This window comes from Rhipicephalus sanguineus, chromosome 3 (assembly GCF_013339695.2).
Source record: "Rhipicephalus sanguineus isolate Rsan-2018 chromosome 3, BIME_Rsan_1.4, whole genome shotgun sequence".
NCBI classification, from domain to species: Eukaryota; Metazoa; Arthropoda; class Arachnida; order Ixodida; family Ixodidae; genus Rhipicephalus; species Rhipicephalus sanguineus.
In genome coordinates this window covers 164800365-164821723 of record NC_051178.1, presented here as the reverse complement: position 1 = coordinate 164821723, position 21359 = coordinate 164800365, and the positions used below count along the sequence as shown (strand labels likewise).

The following is a 21359-nucleotide window of genomic DNA, read 5'->3' as shown; positions in this document are numbered from 1 at the left end:
GGATGAACTATCCCGTTGCGATCTGTTAGTCTCAAGCGCCCAGGTGTCTCAACGGGCAATTATGGCATTGTGTTGCTGAGAAAAGGTCGCCGGCTCGTTTCTCAGCACTGGCGGCCGTGGTGGTGGAATGTATATGTGTATAGGTCGTGATCGATTGGCTCCGTTGAAGGACCTAGGTGGTCACCGTTATGCTGGGCGCTGCCAATAATTGATTATCGGACTCTGCAACACCGTGGACCAATCAACCGGCGGGACAGGTTTTAGGCGATTCGTTGAGAATGCACATTCTGGAAAGGCACCTGTGCGCTTTGTTGCAACCGGGGTTTTGTATCAATCCCACCGCTGACTCCAGTTGTCGTGCCGGTGTGTTTGGATCCGTCCCTTCTCGACAACCATGCTGTTGCTACGAGAGGGCAGCGTCGTACCCGGACTCCGTTTGGTAGCGTAGTCGAGTCTCCGGGTCGAGGAACTGATGCTAGCAAGTTGGGAAAACAATAACACGTTTACTGGCACTTTTGAACACTCAATTTACATCATGACAAGGTCAGAGTTCAGCGACGAGCGAATTGGATGAGCCTGTTACCGAGGGCTCAGAGACCCATTTCTCACTCAGCACCGTCGTTTTAACCCCTCAGTTTGGCTCCTCCCTCTTGATGACCACCAATCACACACACGACACCTCCCACCATGGCACAGTCCATTTCACTGTCGTGGAGGGGTCATGGCACACTTGAAGCGGCAAAAGTCCGGCGGCTGACGGCACGCAGGTGGGGAGAAGCAGGACAACAGGTTCTTCGTGCTTGCCCATGCAGATCTTTTCCCGACGGCAGCAGAAGGGTTGCGGAGACTCCCGTCCAAACATACCCGTCAGGTGGCTTCGGCAGCGTACCAAGCCAAGCCCAGGTGGTCCATTGTCTCCGGCTTTGCCGTCCCAGACTTTTGAGGCCGAGATTCTGCCCATTGTTGGTCACGCGCCGTCACAGGAATTCCGTGTAGAGGAAGGATGCAGGTGTTCTAGCAGTGTGAGAACGCCTCGTCCGCCGATTCTCATGGTCAGCGCTTCGCCACCGACTGCCGGTCATAACAGCTTTTTCTCTTTTACCTTCGCTATTCCTGTTTTGTACTATGTGTGTGAATACCAGATGAGTTATGTAACATCACCGTCGGCGGTCCAAAATGCGACGAGAAGAACGCGAAGCATTTCGCCGAAACGCGTAATCGCTGGCGCGTGCGTCCTCCGTTCCAACAGGCTGCCCACGAGGCAGTTCGAGATAGCTAATCAATGCTTGGGGCCCCTCGCAGTCTTTCGTTGAGCCCGTAACGAAGTGGAGCAACCCACTTTTCGAAATGTGGTTGGCCGTTAGTACTGCGGCGTATTTGAATACCAGCCCACGATTTCACGGCTTTCAAGCGTTGTATCACGCTCCTCGTTCGCTATCGTAATGTCGCAAAATAATGAATTGCGCGAACGTGGAATGCGTACGATATGAAGATAAAATCAAGGGATGTAATATGGAAATGCCATACGTATACGTACAACGTAATGTACAGACGGGTCCACTGTTAAAGGGAACAATTGCGTGCAGGGCATGTTTGGATTTCGCTCTCTTGCAAAAACATAGTGGCTTAGATTTGCATAGGACTCTTGGTGATTGACAGTTCTGCCTGTTCTTGAACAGACTAGTGCAGCGCATGAGCAATGTTTCCCTGTCCGCTTGCTGTTAGAGGGCCAGCAAAATGAAAGGTGCTCACCCGTAAAATACATGCTTTTCTATCATTGTTATTTTCTGCAATTTTTATGCACTTTCACACATCCCAGAAAGGTGTACACCCGTAAAATACATGCTTTTCTATCATTGTTATTTTCTGCAATTTTTATGCACTTTCACGCATCCCAGAAAACGTCTCGCTCAATAAGACGGACGGGAGAACTACAACTTACTGAGTGTGACAAATGCATGGGCGATTACGTTAACCTCTGTTCATGTCGATTTCCTGCGGTGGTCTAGTGGTTGTGGTGCTTGACTGCTGACCCGAAGGTCGCGGGATCGAATCCCGGCCGCATTTGGATGGAGGCACAATGCTAGAGGCCCGTGTGCTTACATTTAGGCGCACGTTAAAGAACTTCAGGTGGTCGAAATTTCCCAAGCTTTCCACTACGGCGTCTCTCATAATAATATCGTGGTTTCGGGACGTAACACCCCAACAATTATAATTGTTTCAGGTCGAGCCGCACAATGCAATTCGGGTGCACATGTCGAATCAGGGCGGCGCTGAAACGATCCAGCGCGGCTGCGGTTAGGCCCCGGGGTTTATAGGAAACCCTGCGGACTGACATAACATATATTGAATACGCGACACGACTCGCGTGTGTAGGATTAAAGGGTGTGTCCAGCGTCAGCGCTCGTGTGGTAGCAACGGCGATGCAGAGTGCGGAAGATCCGCCGTCGCCCCCGAAGGTGGCTTCGAAGACTCTGCGAGGGCATTGACGCGGGCGTTGCTATCTCGCGACTGCTTGTCGTTTATGTATTTGTTCGCGCTTCTGTTCTTGTCACGTCGACCGAGCATCTGCTCCCCGATGCGGAGGCTGAAGCAGACTGCTCAGCCTTTGAAGCGAGCAGCGTTGTGGGCGTACATGCGTGCACGTGCGTCCAGTACACAGTGCACGCAGCTCGCCTTTATGTCAACGCGAGTGACAGTAGCCCCACGCGGCTTGTCGTTCACTCGACTTGTTCGGCATGCGCGTCCTACGCGGCGCTGCCCGGGCAGATCGAGCTTGTGTGACAGCTCGTGCGATAGAACTTCGCCGATGCGACAACGTGACGGTGACAACCTCCGCACTGCAAAGCAGGCTTGACGTCTGCAGACAAACCGGTAGCAGTCCGCTCTTGACTTCCAAACAAGATTGAGGTCGTACTGAAGGGCAGCCTTCTTCAATTCGGTAGCGTGCATCTTGTTCCGCGTTGTATTACTTGATCACAAAAGAAGGCAAGGTGTAGAAATACGGACGCATAAGAAGAGAACAAGACAACACGAACGCCTTCTACCAACTATCTCAACCTCCAGCCGCTCCATGTATTATTTGAACTAGCGAAACCAAGCTAGCTGCCTCAGGGAAAGAAGCCTACTGGGGACTCAGACTCGTAAATTTGTTCTTAAATATATGCGGTGATTACAAGAACTTTTGAAAACTCAGGTGGAGATTCTGTGGGAGCGTGTTTTCATGAAAAGTGTTTTGTTATACGTTACGCTACCTTTGTACACGTGCTCGTGCAATGTTGTGCCGTATTCGTGACGGCCTTGATTGCGGTTTTTGTACAACCGTGCGTTGACTAGATGACGTAAGCTATAATGCCTAAATCTTAAGTCGGACAGCACCAGCTTTAGTACATTGATCACTGGGGTTTTTTTTTCTTCTGCTTAATGTACCCAGTCATGTATTTAGCCAACCAGGCTCAGCTTGTTTAACCTCCTTGCCTTTGCCTGGTGACTTCTCTCTCTCTCAAGCACTCAATACCGACTATCGCACAAAAAACGACTGATATTTGCACGCGAAAGGATTGGCAATCCGACCAGAATCAATCACGTAAAGCCAACCCTCATTGAACAAGTCACGAAAGGCTGGGTTGTTTGTGCTTACTAATGCATGGGACCGCTGTGTTGCCGGGATTATGCACCGTAGAACAAATCTCTCTGCTCGTGCATTTTGTTCCGTGCAGAAGTGAAGGGCGTGCGCATGCGGTGGGCAGTAACAATAGAGTACGGCGCTCTAAAAAAATAAAACAAAAATTTTTACGTTGGTCAAAGCTCGGGCGTTGTGCGCTCGCACGCGATCTCGTGATCGAACGCCCTTCGATTGTGAGCAATTGTTATCCTCGTTCTCTTTCTGTCCGTCTCCTTCACTCTCGGCTGCTCCTTTGGTCGCCGCCTTTTTTTCGGGCCTTGTTCTATGTGTGTGCCCATGATTTTCACCCTGCCCGTTGCTGAAAGCTATAACTCTTTAGGCTGGGAACATGGACTTCCGTATTCATTGAATTTGACAAAGATTTCAACTAACGTTCTTCAACAATGACAGATATTTATCTTAGAAGAGTTTGACGGCTTGACTGCCCGCAGTTTCAATGGAAGCCTGGTGTAATTCTTAGTTTCACCTTTCTTTGTCTCTCATTCTGCAGGTGGCTTTTCTGGCGTGTGCACTGGTTGCTTCAACCAGAGCCGGCTACGATGACCAAGAGGTGAGACTTTGTTCTTTCTTTATTTTTGTTTGCGGTTGGGATGCTGGCGCTTGCGAAACATGAGAAGCAAGTTCAAACCAATTTTTGTAACAATAAAAGTAATAAAAAAAACAGCGAGCAGAAAGCTAAGACTATCATGACATTTAGCGGAGGTACAAGCGCAAGAAGACGTTGCGATTTCAATATAATATGCGCAAAATTGGGGCTGTGAATTGATGATAGTTTTGTTTTGTTTTTGCATTCATACTATATTAGGTAACGACCTCAGAAGGTCTGGGTGATGTAGTAAGAATTACGTAACTGAAATAAAATTAACTTTATGTTTGTTATTATTAATGACGTGTGTGTTTTTGAGATTCCTTGATGCTTTAGTATTTGAGTTATTTATTGACAGTATGCTACGCTATGAGAGTGGTCATTACTACTGTAATTCACTTCGAGGCGCTGTCCTCAATGAAATGTAATAGAACCCTAATGGGATTTCTTTTGGAAAGGGTTGCTGTTCAGCGTGACTAATCTTTAGTAAATACTGCTTTGTTAGAAAATCCTTTTATCGAAGTACGACTCCTACATATGGCAAAAAAGTCTGGCAGAAATAACCCAAGGTATATGTTACATTCGTGGCGGTCTCAAACGTCAATACGCACGATCCCTGTTCATCAAAAAAATGGAGTGGGCGATGGAGTAAACATTTTTCTCACTCGTATGCCGTCCTTTTTTCGCGGTAATGGAATTTCACATTTAGCAGAAACGTAAGACAAGGCAAGGTAAAAGAAATAAAAGAGAACCTCACCATTTGATACGGTGTTGGTATCCAGGCTGCAGAACTCGCGTGATCCTCCTGCGTTTCATCGACTTCAGTCACAGGAATCTCAAACTCACAACGATTCCATAAGTTGCCCGATGCAAGGGTAATAAACAATCAACAAACATCAAGGTACAATGCCAGGGATAGAGGAATTGGGACATCACGAGAAACGAAAACGCGAAGCACAATAAACGAAGGCGAGAGAAAGAAAGGGCTGTGTTATTTGATTACGTCGCTGTAGAGTCAAGTAATACATGCGTCGCGCAGCATAGAATCTTACTCTTGTTTTTAGTTAACCCTGCCACACCTTCACTCACTTCCCTAGGGTGCTCTGCAACTTTGTTAACTAATCGTCCACTTAACGTCTCTTTTGTGGGCATTCAATCACCTGTGCTTCAATTCACCCGAAGGCACACGCGCTTTGCATGCACTACAGCGTGTCGAGGCTGGTTGAAATAAACTTTAAGAAGAGAAGGACTACAGACACGGTTATGGCATGCTTTGATATAGTTAACTGCCAGCGCTAATCTTACTCCCCAGCGCTGACCTTGCATACCGTCCTACTTAGACCTCCGTGCGAGCATTTCTCTGTGTCTACCGAGCCCATTGGTCTTAATTCTGTGTGTGTATGTTTCATTGCCTGTCTGTGCGTGTTAGTTTGCACGACCCAGGCTTATGATACGTGTGTTTAACCTATGCGCGCACCTTCCCCTGGAAATGCGCGGACACCCAAGTTTGCATTCTCGCCTAACGAGCCCCGAGCGCACAATGGGTGCCCTTTCTAGATTTAATTGTTGCTGATTACGTCTCCCCGAGTAGAGACACCCCGCTGGGTGGGTGTCCCTTTTCCTGCGGGCTTTTCCAGCGTGTCCCCCGGCGGCGTGTTCTTGAAACACAGAAAGACCTTGCCGCGAGCATATCGGCTGGGTCATCGCGACCAGTAAAACGCCTGTCCACCGCACCGGCAGGGCTTAACAGCCCGTTTCAGACAGCTGATTACATCGATTAATTCTCGCGTTGCGCGCTCAAATCAGGACAGCGAGTGGAAACAGTGCATACGAGTAATTGTTGGCCGGTTCCAGGGTACGATTCTTTGCCTTTTCCGCTTGTCTTGCTTTTTTTTTCCCCTTTCCAATCGGCAAACGTGGCGCGGCGAACGTAATCAGCAAAGGCGAAGGCTGAGGCGTTGCTTTGAGCTCTTTTTCTTTCTGCTTTGACGTAGATATGCGCGCCCATTTCAATGCCCTGAAACACACTGCAGCCGGCACGTAGGCAAAGCCAAGAAATAAACGGGTCTACAAAGGAAGGCTTTCGTTTCCTTTCTTTTGTCACATTTCTGAATATCGATGAGGAAAGAAAGTTTTACGTGCCTCGCCTTCAACGGAGTCTGTGCACTGCACCAGTCGGATTTGATAACTGCATCTTAGAATTTACAATAGGCTCGTTGACACGAGCACCAAGGAAAGGAAGGAAGGGGTGAAGTCGAGGCAGCCGGACTGGACGCGGTATAGATAATGTCTGCTCGCAGACCACGCTGGTTGATATTGCAGGCGGTTTGGAAGCGATAAAATGAGTGAAAATGACGTTCGTGCTGATCGCGAGATAGATACGACCGCTAGCTGAGGGTCCTGTTCATGGTTGCCGTTGCGGAATGCCGACTGGAAACAGCGAATATTTAGATATGCGCGTTGCCGAGAAGACCTGGCTTGAACATTGTGCGCGGACAGATTGACTCAGCCGCTTAAACAATTGCAGGAGAAAATTTTCTTTCATACAAGCATAATGAAGTTTTTTCTGTCCATCCATACAAGCAAGCTCAGTGAGTCATTTGCTGTGTAGTTGCTGTGAATGTTCTCAGAGGCCGACAGCAACGAAATTTTGCCTGGGTTAAGTTAGTCACTAATTATCGGTATATATGAAATGAAATCGTCTTCAGCACAGTCACGCGGCCTGTAATCCCCTGCGCTATAATAACAGTCCCTGACTGCCTTTGATTAGCGCCGAAAAAAATGAAGGTAACAACAGGAATATCACACAAATGTATTATTAGGCAGCCATCGTAGGATAACCGACGCTGAACATCGGCAGGTCAAATTAGAACATGAAGAAAAAAAAAGAAAAAAAGAAAAAAAAACTGTTAACTAAATCCCGGTCGTATCTTTCGACAGGCATTGTGTTTATTCAGGAATTAGTTTTACTGATCTCCTTGTTTATGACGCTAACAGTCAATCACCATCACCAGCCAACGCTTCGTGCCTTTGTACCCGAGAAAAAACCAGACATTACCATCGTCGCTAGCGCAAATCGCCGCTCCGTGTACGCCCTCATGAAAAAGAGCCCTGGAATCTGCCAAGCAGTCATCACGTCCCTGTCTCCTTCCCCAACTTTGCGTGCGATTCTTGAACGCCTCTGTGGTCATCGTAAAGTTGGCATTACAGTGCACTGCCCGTGCAGTGTCGTTCTCGCCTTCTTTTTCCTCGAGAAAATTGAGCGGGCGTTCCGTTTCGCAGGTATGCATTAGAAACGGGCATCGGTCCCCGCGGGTTCCACGCATTCGGAGAACCACGCCCAAGCGTTCCACTGCGCCGAACGAAAGAGACAAGCGAACGAAATAGGCAAGCGGAAAGCGCGCCCTTTGGACACGGCCGGCGGCCGTGCACCGAGCGCGCTAATATATGAATCCACGGCGCGAAGGTCTTGCTGGACGCTGTACTCGTATCCGTATCGAGCGGTATGTGTACGCGATTGAGAGTTTGGTGCAGCCGTGTGTTCTGGCAAGAGCCCCTCGCTCTCTCCTGCGCTGTGTTGCTCCACAGGGCCAGCGCGTAATTATCGCGAACGTAGTTCTTTCCCACCCTTTGCCCCGGCGCTGACAATCTAATGGGTGCTCCGCTCTCGGCTCTGTTTGCCAGCCGTCGACAGAACGGTGAGAAGGAAAATATGTGAGAATAGATTGACGGTCGCATACGGGGAGGACGTCGACGCCGGACACCACCGTGTGCTGTGGTGTGCAGTCGCACGAAATGGAACGCGCTGCGTGCTTAATTTGTCAAGGTCGAGATCGAGGGTCGAAAAGAGATGGCTGAGAGTAACGAAGCTGTTAGAATATGAACGAACTTGTTAAACGATGCCCTAAGACGATGCATTCTGTTTTTTTTCCGCGCCGCTATCTTACCGTCTAACATGTGCCGCCGCGATAGCTTAGCGACAGGATGTGACTTTCGGCTGCTCGGGCGAGGTGGCGGGTCGCAGCGGCCACATTTCGATGGTGTAGAATGCAAGAACGACCGCACACTTAGGTTCATAAGTACGAGTTGAAGATCCCCAGCTATTCAATATCAATCCAGAGTTCCCTCACTCTGGCTTGCTTCGCATTCATAACATCGTTTTGGCACGTAAAACGATGCAATAAGTAGCACGAAACTAAGAAGAAAACGGATCTAATTAAGTGATTCTTCTTATGTCTAAACAAAGTTAGGGAAAAATTAACACACTAGAGGGATAGAAATGACTGTAATAAAGCACTTCAGGCTTACCATAGCGCAATCATCTCATAGGGCACAGTCACTGCGGTTATCACTTCAATGCTCCCTGGGTTTAAAAGCAATCATCCTTTCAAACTGGAAAGCAATCACATTTACTTCAACAGAGAAATAAAAAAAAATATCTGTTGCACACCACAGGTCGATGATGCATATTTTCTCGCTAATCATTAGTGCTATTGTTTTCAGTAGTGGAAGCAATAACGCAAGAGGCTTTTTCTTTAAGTATCATGCTCTTGTAGAATTCAGACAGCTGAAAAAATACCGAGCGCGTCACTTCATGCATAGCGACATTTTCCGACGCTTTACATACACTACGCCATGACGCCATGTCAACATTCCACGCGATCACATAGCGTTAAGCCTAAAACCCGATGGCGAGTAGGGATTTCGTTAATGCCCTTCAGGAACAGTAATATCGACACCTCGAGCGCCTTCAAGGTGTCGCACCATTAAAAGCCGCGCGAAGAAATCGGCAATCTCCCGTCGTAATCCTCTTAACTTTACGACTACCAGAACGTCAACCTAACTTCCAGATTTCAACGTATAGGCGTGTAGAAAAAAGCGGCGCCACGCTTTGCTCGTCTCAATGTCTCCATAACTGTATATTGAAATCAGAGAAGCCCGCCTTACACGGTGGAACAAATGCGCATCGGCGCACATCGCTTTGGAGCTTTGCCGTTATCGTCTCTTCACATCGGCGACTAAACGATATCGGTGTGAGAACACTGGTTCTCTTGTTGTCACCTCTGCCGTCTGGAATGGCGAGCAGGGCGCCTGGCCAAACGAGTATCCTGCAGCTTGCATTGAAAAAAAAGAAGAAGAAGAAGAAAATGCCTCTTCAGTTTCCTGGTGTTGCAATGCAAGCGTTAGACGGTGAGACTCACGCGAATGGGGTGAAAAGCAGAGATAAAGATAGCAGAGAGAGAAAACACCCTCCTTCTCAGTTTCTTTTTCACCATGCCTTCGCTGTATACGCTGACAAGGCGCGAGTGAGGCCACCGCTCTGTATGCACGTGCTGAAGCCGATGACGCTTGCACGCATGCGCGCTATAGGCAGGCGCGTTCGGCCAGAGATAGCCCTTTATTGGACACATTTCCTCGAGAATTAAAAAGGGTCAGTTCCGCGTTGTCGACGGCAACGCCGACCAGGACAGTCGTCGACTTGCGCGCTCGCTCGCGTCACATCGTCCGAGTAGGGATATCAGCTTTCTCGAACTGGTTTCGGGCTGAAAACAGTACCTCATTGCGTGTAACGGCCGTTATACAACGCCAAGAAAGAGTGCCGCAGACGATGCCAACTCAATCTCGCGTAAATAAAAATTGACAGCACCCTCAGCTAACGCTAAGGAGAGACCAGGAGAAAGCGTACGCTTTTACCCTGAAGTTTTCAGCACCTCACCCGTTGTTGCATAGCCTCCGAGGATGACTCCCTGTTGACGAGGCGTCGATGTCAGGTGATGACGTCATTACATGCCATCATCATGACGTCACTACAGAAAGTCATGATGATGTCATTTGTCACATGTCATCATTGATGACGTCATGGGACATGTGCTCATATCTCGCGATGTAACGCCATGTCTCGCAAAATCTCGCAGTGCCTTAGCAGGTCTCGCGAAGTGTCCTCGCCAAATCCCGCTGTCTCTTGGCTCGCGAGACATATATAAAGTTTTCGTCTTAAAGAACCAACAAGGCAGACTGCGAGCCCAAATCGAAAGAAGTAATGACAACAACTTCGTGTCGCAGAGCCATTGATTCGAGGTCGTCATACACTATGTACGCGAATCTCTCTGCACGGAGCGCTGAGCGTGCACATGCATAATACGCGCGGCTCGTGTAATGTTGTAGGGTGTACAATGCGTCGCAGTGATGTGTACCTACGCGGCACGCAGTTCGTGCGTGGCGACGGTGTTCGGATCGTCTTGACCGTAGCATAGAGGCAACGCTGCTCTCGCGTCTCTGTGGAAAAGAAAGAAGAAAGAACAGAAAAAGAAAGGCACGCATCGAGTCCGCAGCGGCGCTCCCTATTGTTTATCGAGAATACATACCGACGCCGACACGACGTCTTTCGGCGTCAGCGTGCCTCACGTCGACTCTCGGAATCGGCCGTGCACTCTCGCATACGGACTCTTTATTATTTGCTCATACGTTGGGGCAGTGGCGTGGACAACGTGCGAGGACAGTTATACCCGCTGTACGCTTTCTCTGGCATTCAGATTCCGGATCAGCCATCCATGGTGTTCCGTCAGTCGTGATGGTTGGTTCTTCGACGACGTGCACAAACTGCCCGCCGATGGACTTTCGGTCGTCGCACGCTCTGCCTGAAACAAACAATCCGTTTCTTGCGCTCCGATCGGGACTGCCGCGCGGCACAGACGAGCCAGTGCGAGAACGCATATCGAGGCCGGCTATGTTTCGTAACACCGTTCAGCGCTGAGCGTTGCCGAAACGTAACGTCGAAACGCCGGCCGGACTTCAAGGTGAATCGGAGTCGCTCGAAAAGTTGCGATGCCTGCAAAGTACTGTGATCCGAAGACAACGCGCGTGTATATCTCTTCTACTGCTTCAGTGGTGACGCAATGAATCGCTTTCTTTCGCGTTAGAGATGCGGTGGAACGGTAAGAGGATGGGAAGAAGGATAGCGCGCTATAGGTGCTGACAAGCTCGAATATTACATCTTGTTGCAATGCGAAGTACTCCTTCGGGGTTCGCTTCGCACACAATGGCTTGTTTTCCAGACTCTCATGCTTGCGTACATATACGAACGCTGCATTCGCCTTGTATATGGGGCCGGGAGCCTGCAGATAATTTAGCAAACGAGCGTATTTAAATGCATTAGGCGTGTGCTGACAGCGCGGCGCAATGCACGTCTTCATCAACTGTCAAGGCCATTTCATTCAGGCGCTTGGCTGGAAACTTGCCGATTCGGTCTCGTATAAATCGAGTTTCGCTTCTTCGACGTGCAGTGATTGCTAATCACACAGTGCAATGTTCGTTGACACTTATGCAAAAGATGTGTGTGTTTCCCGCGTAGCGTTAATAGCATAATAAAGATGTAATCAACTTGAATTGGCAACTCGTTTCGTTACATAGGCACCAGAGCTTTACTTTTTCGACGAGCAAGCTTTACTCGTCTTCTAGCGAAAGCGTTTTCACGATGTAGAACACAACGTGTGACACATGCCTTAACTTCTCTATGTAAGCGTCGTCAAGGAAGGAAACAGAAAAAGGAGAAGGCAGGAAGGTTAACCAGAAACACTTCTGGTTGGCTACCCTGCACTGGGGGATCGGGAAAGGGGAATAGAAAGACGAGAAATAGAGAGAAGAGATGCAGTGAACTCACTGCAGCGTGCGGGATTGCACCACAAGTCAGAGGCGTTCGCAAGCCCGTCGTACTCAAAAGCGTCGTCAAAGTTACTATAATACGACGCTGGCCTGTGGCTTACGCTCTATATCCTCTCTTCTTCACGCAGGTCTACGCTCCACAGCCGTACCAGTTCGGCTACGAGACGCAAGACGAGTACGGCAACCGCCAGTCGAGGCACGAGCAGGACGCTGGCAACGGCGTGAAGACCGGCATGTACGGGTTCCGCGACGCCGCCGGCCTGTTCCGGCAGGTGCAGTACGTGGCCGACCACCGCGGCTTCCGTGCCTGGGTCAAGACCAACGAGCCGGGCACGCAGGATTCGGCGCCCGCCTCGGCGCGCATTGAGTCGCAGCAGCCGCCCGCCGCGCACATCGCCAGCGCGGCTTCTGCGGCACCGCACCAGTACCGCCTGGTGGCTCCAAGGCCGCAGCCGGTAGGTTCAGTAAGCAAGTCACGGTTGGCCATTACCGCGTTGTAATGCATATGCGGGCGCTGTTTTGTTTTGGCGGGATTAACTTACCTCTGTGTAGAGGCTGAAGCTACATGCCACCTTGCGTTCATATCCATAATTGAACACGACCGTGCGGCTGCGCTCGCTCTGACACCCAGCGATGCCTGCTCCGGGTGCTTCTGACCCAGCTGGACTCAAGACCATTTTCAGTAGCCGAAATTCTAGGAACATGGATATGTGCCTCGAAGGCGCTGAAGGCAACGATAGCGTTACTGGCGTACTTAAAAGTTAAGAGGTCTGTGCGACCGCCCGTGGACTTGATGTGTTCCCCCAAGTGTACGCGGTGATTCTGTCAATCTCTCTCTTTTCTTCTGTCTCTCTTTTCGCCCCTTTATTTCTTGCCCCCAGAGCAGGGTAGCAAACAGGAAATGCGTCTGACTAACTTCCCTGCCTCTCCTTGCTTCTCCATCTCTCTATTTTACCCACTTATTACCCTCCCCATGCGTAGGGTAGCAAACTGGACGTAGTCTATATAGTTAACCTCCCTGCCTTTCCTGTACTCCTTCTGTCTCTCTCTTGACGAAAAGGAAGAACAGAGACGAAACTGTCTTATTATGATGACTAGTACGACAGAGCATTTTAACTAACGCCAACTAATAGATCGACTAATGAGTGATACAGATACAGCGTCGTGTTTTGCGCTGGTCAACGATCGTATGTCTGATGAGCTTTAACCTTCATTCATATGATGCCAACATGCCCAAACAGACACGTCGGTAGGTCATTTAGATCGAGCACATCGTATATGGTACTCCATTTCACTGTCTGCTTGCAGGAATTTTGTTGAACGTAATGTTCTTGGCCTGCTCACTCTACAAAGTGCTTAATGAAATGCCTACGTTTTACATTAGTCATAGCTTCGTTTCCACACGCGTTGCAGTTATTAGATACACTGAAAGACAAGGCAAGGCATCAGATGATAATTGAGGTGCTTATATAAATGAGCGACGACAACGAGACAACAAAAATAGGCCTGAACCTTTCAACATTTAGACACCCTAAATAGCATTTGGTACACTAGGACTTTGTAATGCAAGACAGAGATGCTGCAGCAGCAAAATGGTAAGAACGCATAAATTCAATCCTGGCCCGACTTTGACACCGAAATTTAAAGGGCAGCTCAGTACTTAAGCCATTTTGGATCGTTGAATACGTGTGAAAAACGCGCTTGTTCTGTCCCTTCTTCTTGGTACCTGTGTTGTTTCTGCGCTAAAAGTTATTACTATTCAAGGCGAAACGTCCACTGAAAGCAAATGACAGTGACGAACGTGATGCTTTGGGCAGCTGTTTGTTCAAAATATATATCGGTTGATGCATCTTCCGATGTTATAGTAAGTGTAATTTGCGTCAGAAAAAGTGAATAGTGTTTGATATTGAGGAATTCTGTGCACCATCCTGCGCACAACTGTGGTATTCAAGTGTACGTTGTGCTGTCAAAAGGTAGTCTACAATTAAGCAGTGTGTCAAATGCATGTTTACTGGCTGAGAGTCTCTGTTCACTTGAAATATCTTTCCGTTAGGATAAACTTCAACTTCTAACTTTGTTACTGGACAAACACACTTGGACTCTTGGAAATAAACTAGTGTTACGCCTGCGCCTACATGTCCAACTGTTGCGCTCGCAGACAGTGAACAAGAAGTTATCACGATGACACACTTGGTAAACGTGCAACAGGAGAATAAACGAAATAAAGTAAACGAATGTTGATTACATTGATTACTTCGATATATAATGTTTGCAAGAAGGGGGAAGTAGCGACCGCGTGAAAGCGTACAATTCAGCCTTATTTTAACTCACAAATGTTCGGATGGTTGTTCCGCATTCGCTGTCATGCCTACGAGCGGTGCTGGCTAGCACTTCCAGCATTATGTGCACATAAATACCCAAGAAAGTGGACGGGAAAACGACCGCCGCCGTACCTCAATTGGTGTAGCATCGGGCGCGTTATTCGAAGGCTGTAGGTTCGATCCCTAACGCCGCCAAAGTTAGTTTTTCATCCAGTTTAGTTCCTTTCGATTTATGTCATAATTACTACACCACAGTTGACTACATATAATGTCCCTATACCTGAATTCCTTGGCTTCATTGTCGGTTCGTTTCAATTGGTTCTAACAAAGAAACGAGCTTTTGATCCATGCCCCTTCTTTCGTTCAAAACTAGCAAAAAACATTTCAGCACAAAAGTTCCAGGCCTTGCTTTCGAAAATGTTAGCCTAACGAGCCATGAAAAATTTTCTTGCAAATTTTTTTTATGTTGTGGTTGAGCGTAATGCGAAATAAACAAGCACACTTAATCTTGAAGTTATCCGGACCAAGCATGGATACCTTCAAGCACAGCATGCGTTAACAGTACGAGCACATTCGGCTCTATGGACAGTATACCGGAGTACGAAATTCGCCACCGAAATATGCTAGTTATAAAAGCTTAGCTTAAAGAGAGCACGCGAGTGCGATGTAGCGCACGAGAACTCTCGACAGGGAACCGAACAACCAAACGCAAGTATGAACGACGCGAAATTTTCCGCCAGTGAAGCATGGAGCGGAACTACGCCGTTATTTGCACTCGACGCAAGGAACAAGAGCAGCGCTGATTGCGCTCTTGATCGCTGGACGCAGGTGCACCACCTAGCCACCGTTGCGGCGACGCCATCCTTCGTGGCTGCTGCACCGACGTTCGTGGCCGCACCTCTGAGGAAGGTTCCCGTGCACCACTCTCTCTACCCAATCGGCGAGATATCGGCGAGACACGGCCCCATTGAGCAGGCGTATTCCCAGCAGGTATGCAAACCCATGACCTCATAGCCACGCCCCTCTACGCTTTGTGAACAATAGCGGAATGAAAAATGACCTTAGAAGGGCGGCATGTACTTTTGTGAAGTTGACGTTGACGTATTATTTTGTTCTAGGTAGAATTCGCCTTGCGCACGATGCCGGCGAGTGTTCCGTCCCGGCGAGTCATTTTAATGTCTGTGCTAAAGGGGTGCGGGCGGCATTAAAACGCTTTTGTCAAAACTAACATAACTATTTCGAATTCCAGTATTCATAAAGTGAAAACACAGAAACTGTGCGGCGTACGTTAACGAATACGTTGCAGTTTATCCCGAGAAACCAAATCGTTTTACAGCCCTCTAAACGTTGCAGCCGGTCTAAGCATGGATAACTTGTGCTAGCCGACTTCATTGGCCGCGACTCCAAGGTATTCATGTGTGCTAAGAGCTCACTTTGAATTTCGAGAGGGTTTAAGAGCCACCACCACGGCCTCGAATTGACACTATGTATTCGTGCGTAATTTGCTAAAGAACACTCGAGATTCAATGAGAGAGACAGTAGATGCCGTTTTTGTCACTTCATTGCTTTTATTTTTTTATTTTTTTACTTTACTCAACGTCTTTTTCATGTTAGCTCAAAAGGTGCGGTACAGTAAACATCCTATTATTCATACTTACAAAAATATTGAAAGCGTTAACACGACAGGGACAAGGATAACGCACAACACGAGCGCTCGTGTTGCCTTTTTTAGCCGATGTCGTATTTACGCTTTGAAGTTTTTAAGTATGAACAATTACCAACAAGCTCGCCTTGCCTCAAGCTCGCATTTCAACAAGCTCGCCTTGGTTGGTTGTTGGTCAGTGAAAATAGGTAATTCGCTGACAATTCATCTGCAACACCCAATGGATGTCAGATATAAACCACCAGTGTTGTGAACCAGAGGCTCATAATTTCACGCACCACGCTCGTGTTCGCAGGTTCCAGTGCTTCGCAGGCCGTCGTTCCGGCGCCTGGCCGCGCGACCGGCCGCTGCCGTGCCCGTCCTGACTCCCGTGGTGGCCTCTCAGGGAGCGTCCCCAGTCGTCGTCGAGTATGGAGGCAACCGCGGCACCGTCGCAAGAAGCGCGAGCGGTGGCAGTGCCAGCGCAGGTCCCTCCCGCACCGTCAAGAAGGTGCGCCGCCGCAAGCCCGCCGAGTTCTTCAAGAAGTCCATCATCAACAAGCAGCGCCCCAAGACTCAAGGGCCTCGCGTCCGCGTCGTTCAGGCCACAAAGGACGGAGGCTACAGAACCATCGAAGTGCCCGTTTACAAGGACTAAGCGCGCTGCCCCCCCCCCCCCTAACTTATCGTCCCGTGCGTTTCAAAGGCCACCGATATAGATGTGAAGTGTTAGGTTTCCGCAGTTGGCTTGGTGCGCTGGTTGAACCAACTGTGCGTGGGCGTATGGTAAATGCCGCTCAGTAGCAACATGGCTGAAGTTACGCCTGTTGATTTTCACCAAGTTCCGCGGGCAGGCTCAGCTTTCGGAGCAAGCGGAGACAAAGAAAATGAGGGAGTCTAAACACCTGTCAACAGCTTTGAGTGACACTGACCGTATGCTGTTTAGACGTTGAAGCCGGCAACCTGTTGACTGGGCGTACGTCATTCCTCTATCGGTACGTGGTTTTAACGAACACGTCTGCAGTTAGAGGGTTACCGTACGTGCTTCTGGTATCCATGCACTGCGTTACAAAGGCTGTTGTCAGGTTCCCTTTTACGAAAGTCGTCTATATACGTCGTGCACCCTGTTACGTCTGCGCGAAACGAAGAAATGCGTGGAATCGACGCTGATACTGAGAAGCCTATGCCAAATCGAGGGCACTCGTTGCGCCTAGTTCACATCAGTGCTTGCTCCACGTTGACCACTGGCCATCTTGATTTCCTTACTAACTGCCTGAGTGAAGGTTGTTGTTTTTGTGCGTTGAAATTGTTCAGTGTTGTCTTCGTGAGTATGTATGTACTAGTAAGCGCTACTTCCTGGTATTCGTGAAAGCTCCGAAGGCGCCGCTAGTAGTGTGGAGTAGGTAAAACAGTACAACAAATGGCTAAGTTTGGGCAGAAGGGACACATTAATCAGCCATGTTTGTAGGGGACCAATAGAAAGAAGAGATGCGGCTCAGTAACACGGCCGCGAGCATGTTACCGTGTGCTCTAAGCACTACACAACAAGGAATTGTTGGCGCTGGTGACGTTAGCACCTCGCGCTAAGTGTCATGGTCATTACAGATTGGTGAAATGCGTCTCTAATGTTCTATTCTAATGCACTCGCTAATGCCACTTCTGAGGGCTGAAAATGCCTATGCAAGCGGTCCGAACACCCCGAAGCATTGTTCGTGAACTTCTGAAATGCAATAAAAGAGCAGTTAAAGAAGTTCAAGAGAGGTGAAGTCACAGCAGTAGCAAAATAATTTTCTTTATCTCAGAGGCTCAGTGAAATTTGCTGGTTAAAAAGTTCGCGTTGTTACTAAGTATCATAAAACATTACCAGCACTTCTCATAGACACAAATCCGCATTTTTATTTTCTAGAAGTTTTTATATTTGTCCTGCCCACTGGGATAAAACGGGTACGAGGAAGACACGGGTATGACGGAAGTAAACTTTTCCATACTGAAACATGGCTGAAGATTTGGTCTGAGATTGGTAATATTGAATCTCTGTCATGGAATTCAGTTCTAAAAGAAAATATAAATAGTTGTTTTGCAAACACAAGTGTTGGCAAAGCAATGCTATGCTTTTCTTAAGGCTATAGCTGTGACTTCGGTAATACGACGTGGTTTTTGTTTTTTTTCGTTGTTCGCCGGTAAGATATAGGTTATATTTCGCGTGTTATTCCAGTCTGACAGTTGTACAGTGGTGGTCCTGGCAGGTTTCCTTCTGTCTGGCGTAATCGTTTCGTTCTTCCCCGTTTTACGAACATTACCTGCGCGAAAGTATTCGCTTTCACCCTGTATTACCTGAGCCTTGACTACCCTTTCTCTTTGACAAGTTTTCTTGGTGCACGCTTGTACAAAGCCAGCTATCTCGAAGGCTGATTCTGTATGCCTACACCAGCACGTTGTGTGTGCAGTTGTTTCATACCACACATCTACGTCACAATTCTGTATGCGTGGTTCTTGTTTTTCTCGAAGCAAACCCTAATCACTGTTGTCTCCCCAGTAAGGACCGCGGGGTTACATAGTGCTGAACAAAAGAAAAGGAACCTGTCTTATACTCACTGCAATTTTATAGGGCTCAACACGAACACATTATTAAGAATTCATCCACCTTCAGTATAAGTCCAAACGTGAACAAATTGAAAACACCTGCATTATCAATCTTGATATTAATCGGTATTGATCATGCAGATGTAGTATTATCAACGTGACCTTATTTGAAATCTACAGCACACACTTAAGAAAAAAAGCGTCCAGCAATCGGATACGAAGACATAATTAGACTTCGTAATTAGCCACAATAGTTGTCTGATTACTTCTTTGATGTTCACATTTCGATATATTTCGACGTGAGCTGATGATAAGACATATGCACAAATGGCCAGCTGTGCGCGAAACTACAGGTACCGCATTCTGCGTTGCTGTAAACACTATGCAGACAACACCTTGTAAGCAGCCCTACCATATACTTACCTTAATGACACCACCAGAAACAACTTTGGTGCGTGGGTTTCAGTCCTATTGATGAAATATTTCGATCAATATATCTGCAAGCTAATATCTTTTGCATGAATGGCTTCTGTACTAACCACAGAATGTATGCCCCTATTTTCTACCTTATAATACTTTTAGAATTTCTTTTTACCTGCTTCCCTTTATATTTCTCATCGCTTATGATCATTGGCGTGGTGTTTTATTCGAAGTGTTCGGCTTCGCCCATGATTTATTAGAGTACAACCAATCTTTTTCTTTCCTTTGATGAAGATGTTTCATATTTATAAAACAGCGTGGATGCCGATCGACATTATTCATTGAGTTTGTTTGTGGGCAGTGTCCTGCCATGCCGGGTGCTGCTGTGTGAACTATATATTACGTTTGAGAGTTTCTTTTATTCTTCTTTTTTTTTTGCATGTGGCTTCGCTGGGTGTGTCGTACGATCACGCTGCTCATATCGCGATGGAGCGAAACCATATTTTCTGTTTATCATCGCGAGTCGCACGATTGAGCAGCGCGGATTTTACTCGACGCTTCTACCCAGAAGTGTAGCGGGAGCTGCTGCCATGGTGTTCATTGATGGTGCTTGTGTGTCTGAATGCTTTTAACAACGAGGGCACATCACCAGACTTTATTAGAGTACAATATTTCCCCCTTTCTCTCTACTAATTAAGCCTATTTATTGTTTTTTTAAATACTCCGAATGCGAAATATGCTTCCCTCAATCTACGTATATAGCATTCAACGAACGCCATTTTCTATATTTTATAAGCGCCGAGGAACATTCGCTCGCTTAGCTCCCTGGCTTGAGGCGGCCACACGTAGGTTAGCGTTATTCTGTTTATGCGTCACCTCTTAGCAGCAGCCACGCTGTGGTTAGCCTGATAGATTTTGACAGAAAGGAACGGAAATTTGAGCTTGGTAGCTAGTGAAGTTCTCAGTTACTCAGACGAAATAGCGTCGTATGGAACTAAGCACATTCCTGGTTTATACGCGAAAGACCACCATAGAATTGAGCGAGCGAATGATCGAAATCAATATTATTTATGCGTAATGTCGCTTCACTGTTCACTTCGTGCATTACGCGTGCAAAATTCACTCCTGTGAGTCTGTCACGCATATCTGAGGTGCTTGTGAGTGCGACATTTGGTTTATTTCTACTTAATTTTTTTTATTGTAATTTCTTTTGTGTCGCGCTTCTGTGCAGTTTTGTGATGGCAAGCGGTTATAGTCGCTACCTTATCAAATTGCACTGCCTCACTTGATGCCTAATTCAAAACGAGTTATATTTTTGTTCATTACTTTGCACGCGAGATGCTGCTGCTGGAACTCATTCCAACGTTTTTAATAAAGCGCTTGTTTTGTATATGTTGTGAGAGTGTGTTTCTTTCCGCGTAATTTCCTTTATAATTTATAATTTTCTCCCCCCAAAAAGCGAAGCACTACATAGATAGATAGATAGATAGATAGATAGATAGATAGATAGATAGATAGATAGATAGATAGATAGATAGATAGATAGATAGATAGATAGATAGATAGATAGATAGATAGATAGATAGATAGATAGATAGATAGATAGATAGATAGATAGATAGATAGATAGATAGATAGATAGATAGATAGATAGATAGATAGATAGATAGATAGATAGATAGATAGATAGATAGATAGATAGATAGATAGATAGATAGATAGGAAACTTTGTTCGCTATTATACGATCTTACTTTTCTTGCGTGGCTTTTTATACTCGTTCACCGCGTTTCACGATAGCTGAAAGGGAAAATTTATAAGTTAGCATTTCTTCAAACAGGGATTGGAAATATTGATTTGTAACGTCGTCATCAGCAAGAGGACGATGGTAGCGATATTCAGGAGCATCGTAAACACAGGGAGCATCCTAAAGGATCGGTAAGTGACAACACTTTGACATTACAGATTTACTGTGCGCGTATTGGAGTGATCAACATATGAAACTGTAATGCTGTCTAATAAAACTGATGTTATTGTTTAATGAAACCATTCGGCGTAGCGCGCTGAAAGAATGATTTACTTGGGGAGCTATTTTTACGGCAACGCTCCTAACTATATTGAAGGTGGAAAGGTAATGAACCTAAGAAAACAAGTTGTGAAAGGGAGCAGCTGACTTATTCATAGCAGATCTTACGCGAGCGAAGTGTCAAGTTCTTGGTTGCTTTTGAATTCACAACGGGCCTCTACTTGATTTATTCATTCATGATTCATGAAGTTTGGTATCCAAAAGTAACAATGAACCTACGATAGATACCGTAGTTAGATACTCGGGAGGTCATTGTAGAAAGCGCAAGATATAGACGGAGCACAGGTAACATTGCCTCATAGCTCAGCCTTCCGTCTATTGCCACTTATGATTGTGGAAATTTTTTTACGATGCAAGTAAACTCACTTACAGGAAG

At 47.1% G+C, this 21359-nt stretch overlaps 2 protein-coding genes across 2 annotated transcripts in view; both read left to right on the top strand.

Moving 5' to 3' along the window:
• Nucleotides 1-13253, top strand: part of LOC119387639 (cuticle protein 16.8) — a 64969-nt gene extending 51716 nt beyond the window's left edge. Inside the window, exons 2-4 of the mRNA XM_049414211.1 lie at nucleotides 4176-4235; nucleotides 12062-12388; nucleotides 13242-13253. Of these exons, the coding sequence (XP_049270168.1) occupies nucleotides 4176-4235; nucleotides 12062-12388; nucleotides 13242-13253 (399 nt within the window). The remainder of the gene's footprint in view (nucleotides 1-4175; nucleotides 4236-12061; nucleotides 12389-13241) is intronic.
• A 1700-nt stretch (nucleotides 13254-14953) lies between these two features.
• On the top strand, nucleotides 14954-16656 carry LOC125757696 (uncharacterized). The gene is made up of 2 exons (XM_049413595.1): nucleotides 14954-15244; nucleotides 16213-16656. Exons 1-2 carry the CDS (start codon nucleotides 14969-14971, stop codon nucleotides 16552-16554), a joined length of 618 nt encoding a protein of 205 aa, XP_049269552.1. The 5' UTR covers nucleotides 14954-14968; the 3' UTR covers nucleotides 16555-16656.
• Nucleotides 16657-21359: the final 4703 nt, after the last annotated feature.

Coding starts and splice junctions, on each gene's coding strand:
- LOC125757696 (XM_049413595.1), top strand. CDS start 14,969: ATGAACGACGCGAAATTTTCCGCCAGTGAAGCATGGAGCGGAACTACG. Junction 15,245..16,212: donor AGCAGGCGTATTCCCAGCAG/GTATGCAAACCC, acceptor TCGTGTTCGCAG/GTTCCAGTGCTTCGCAGGCC.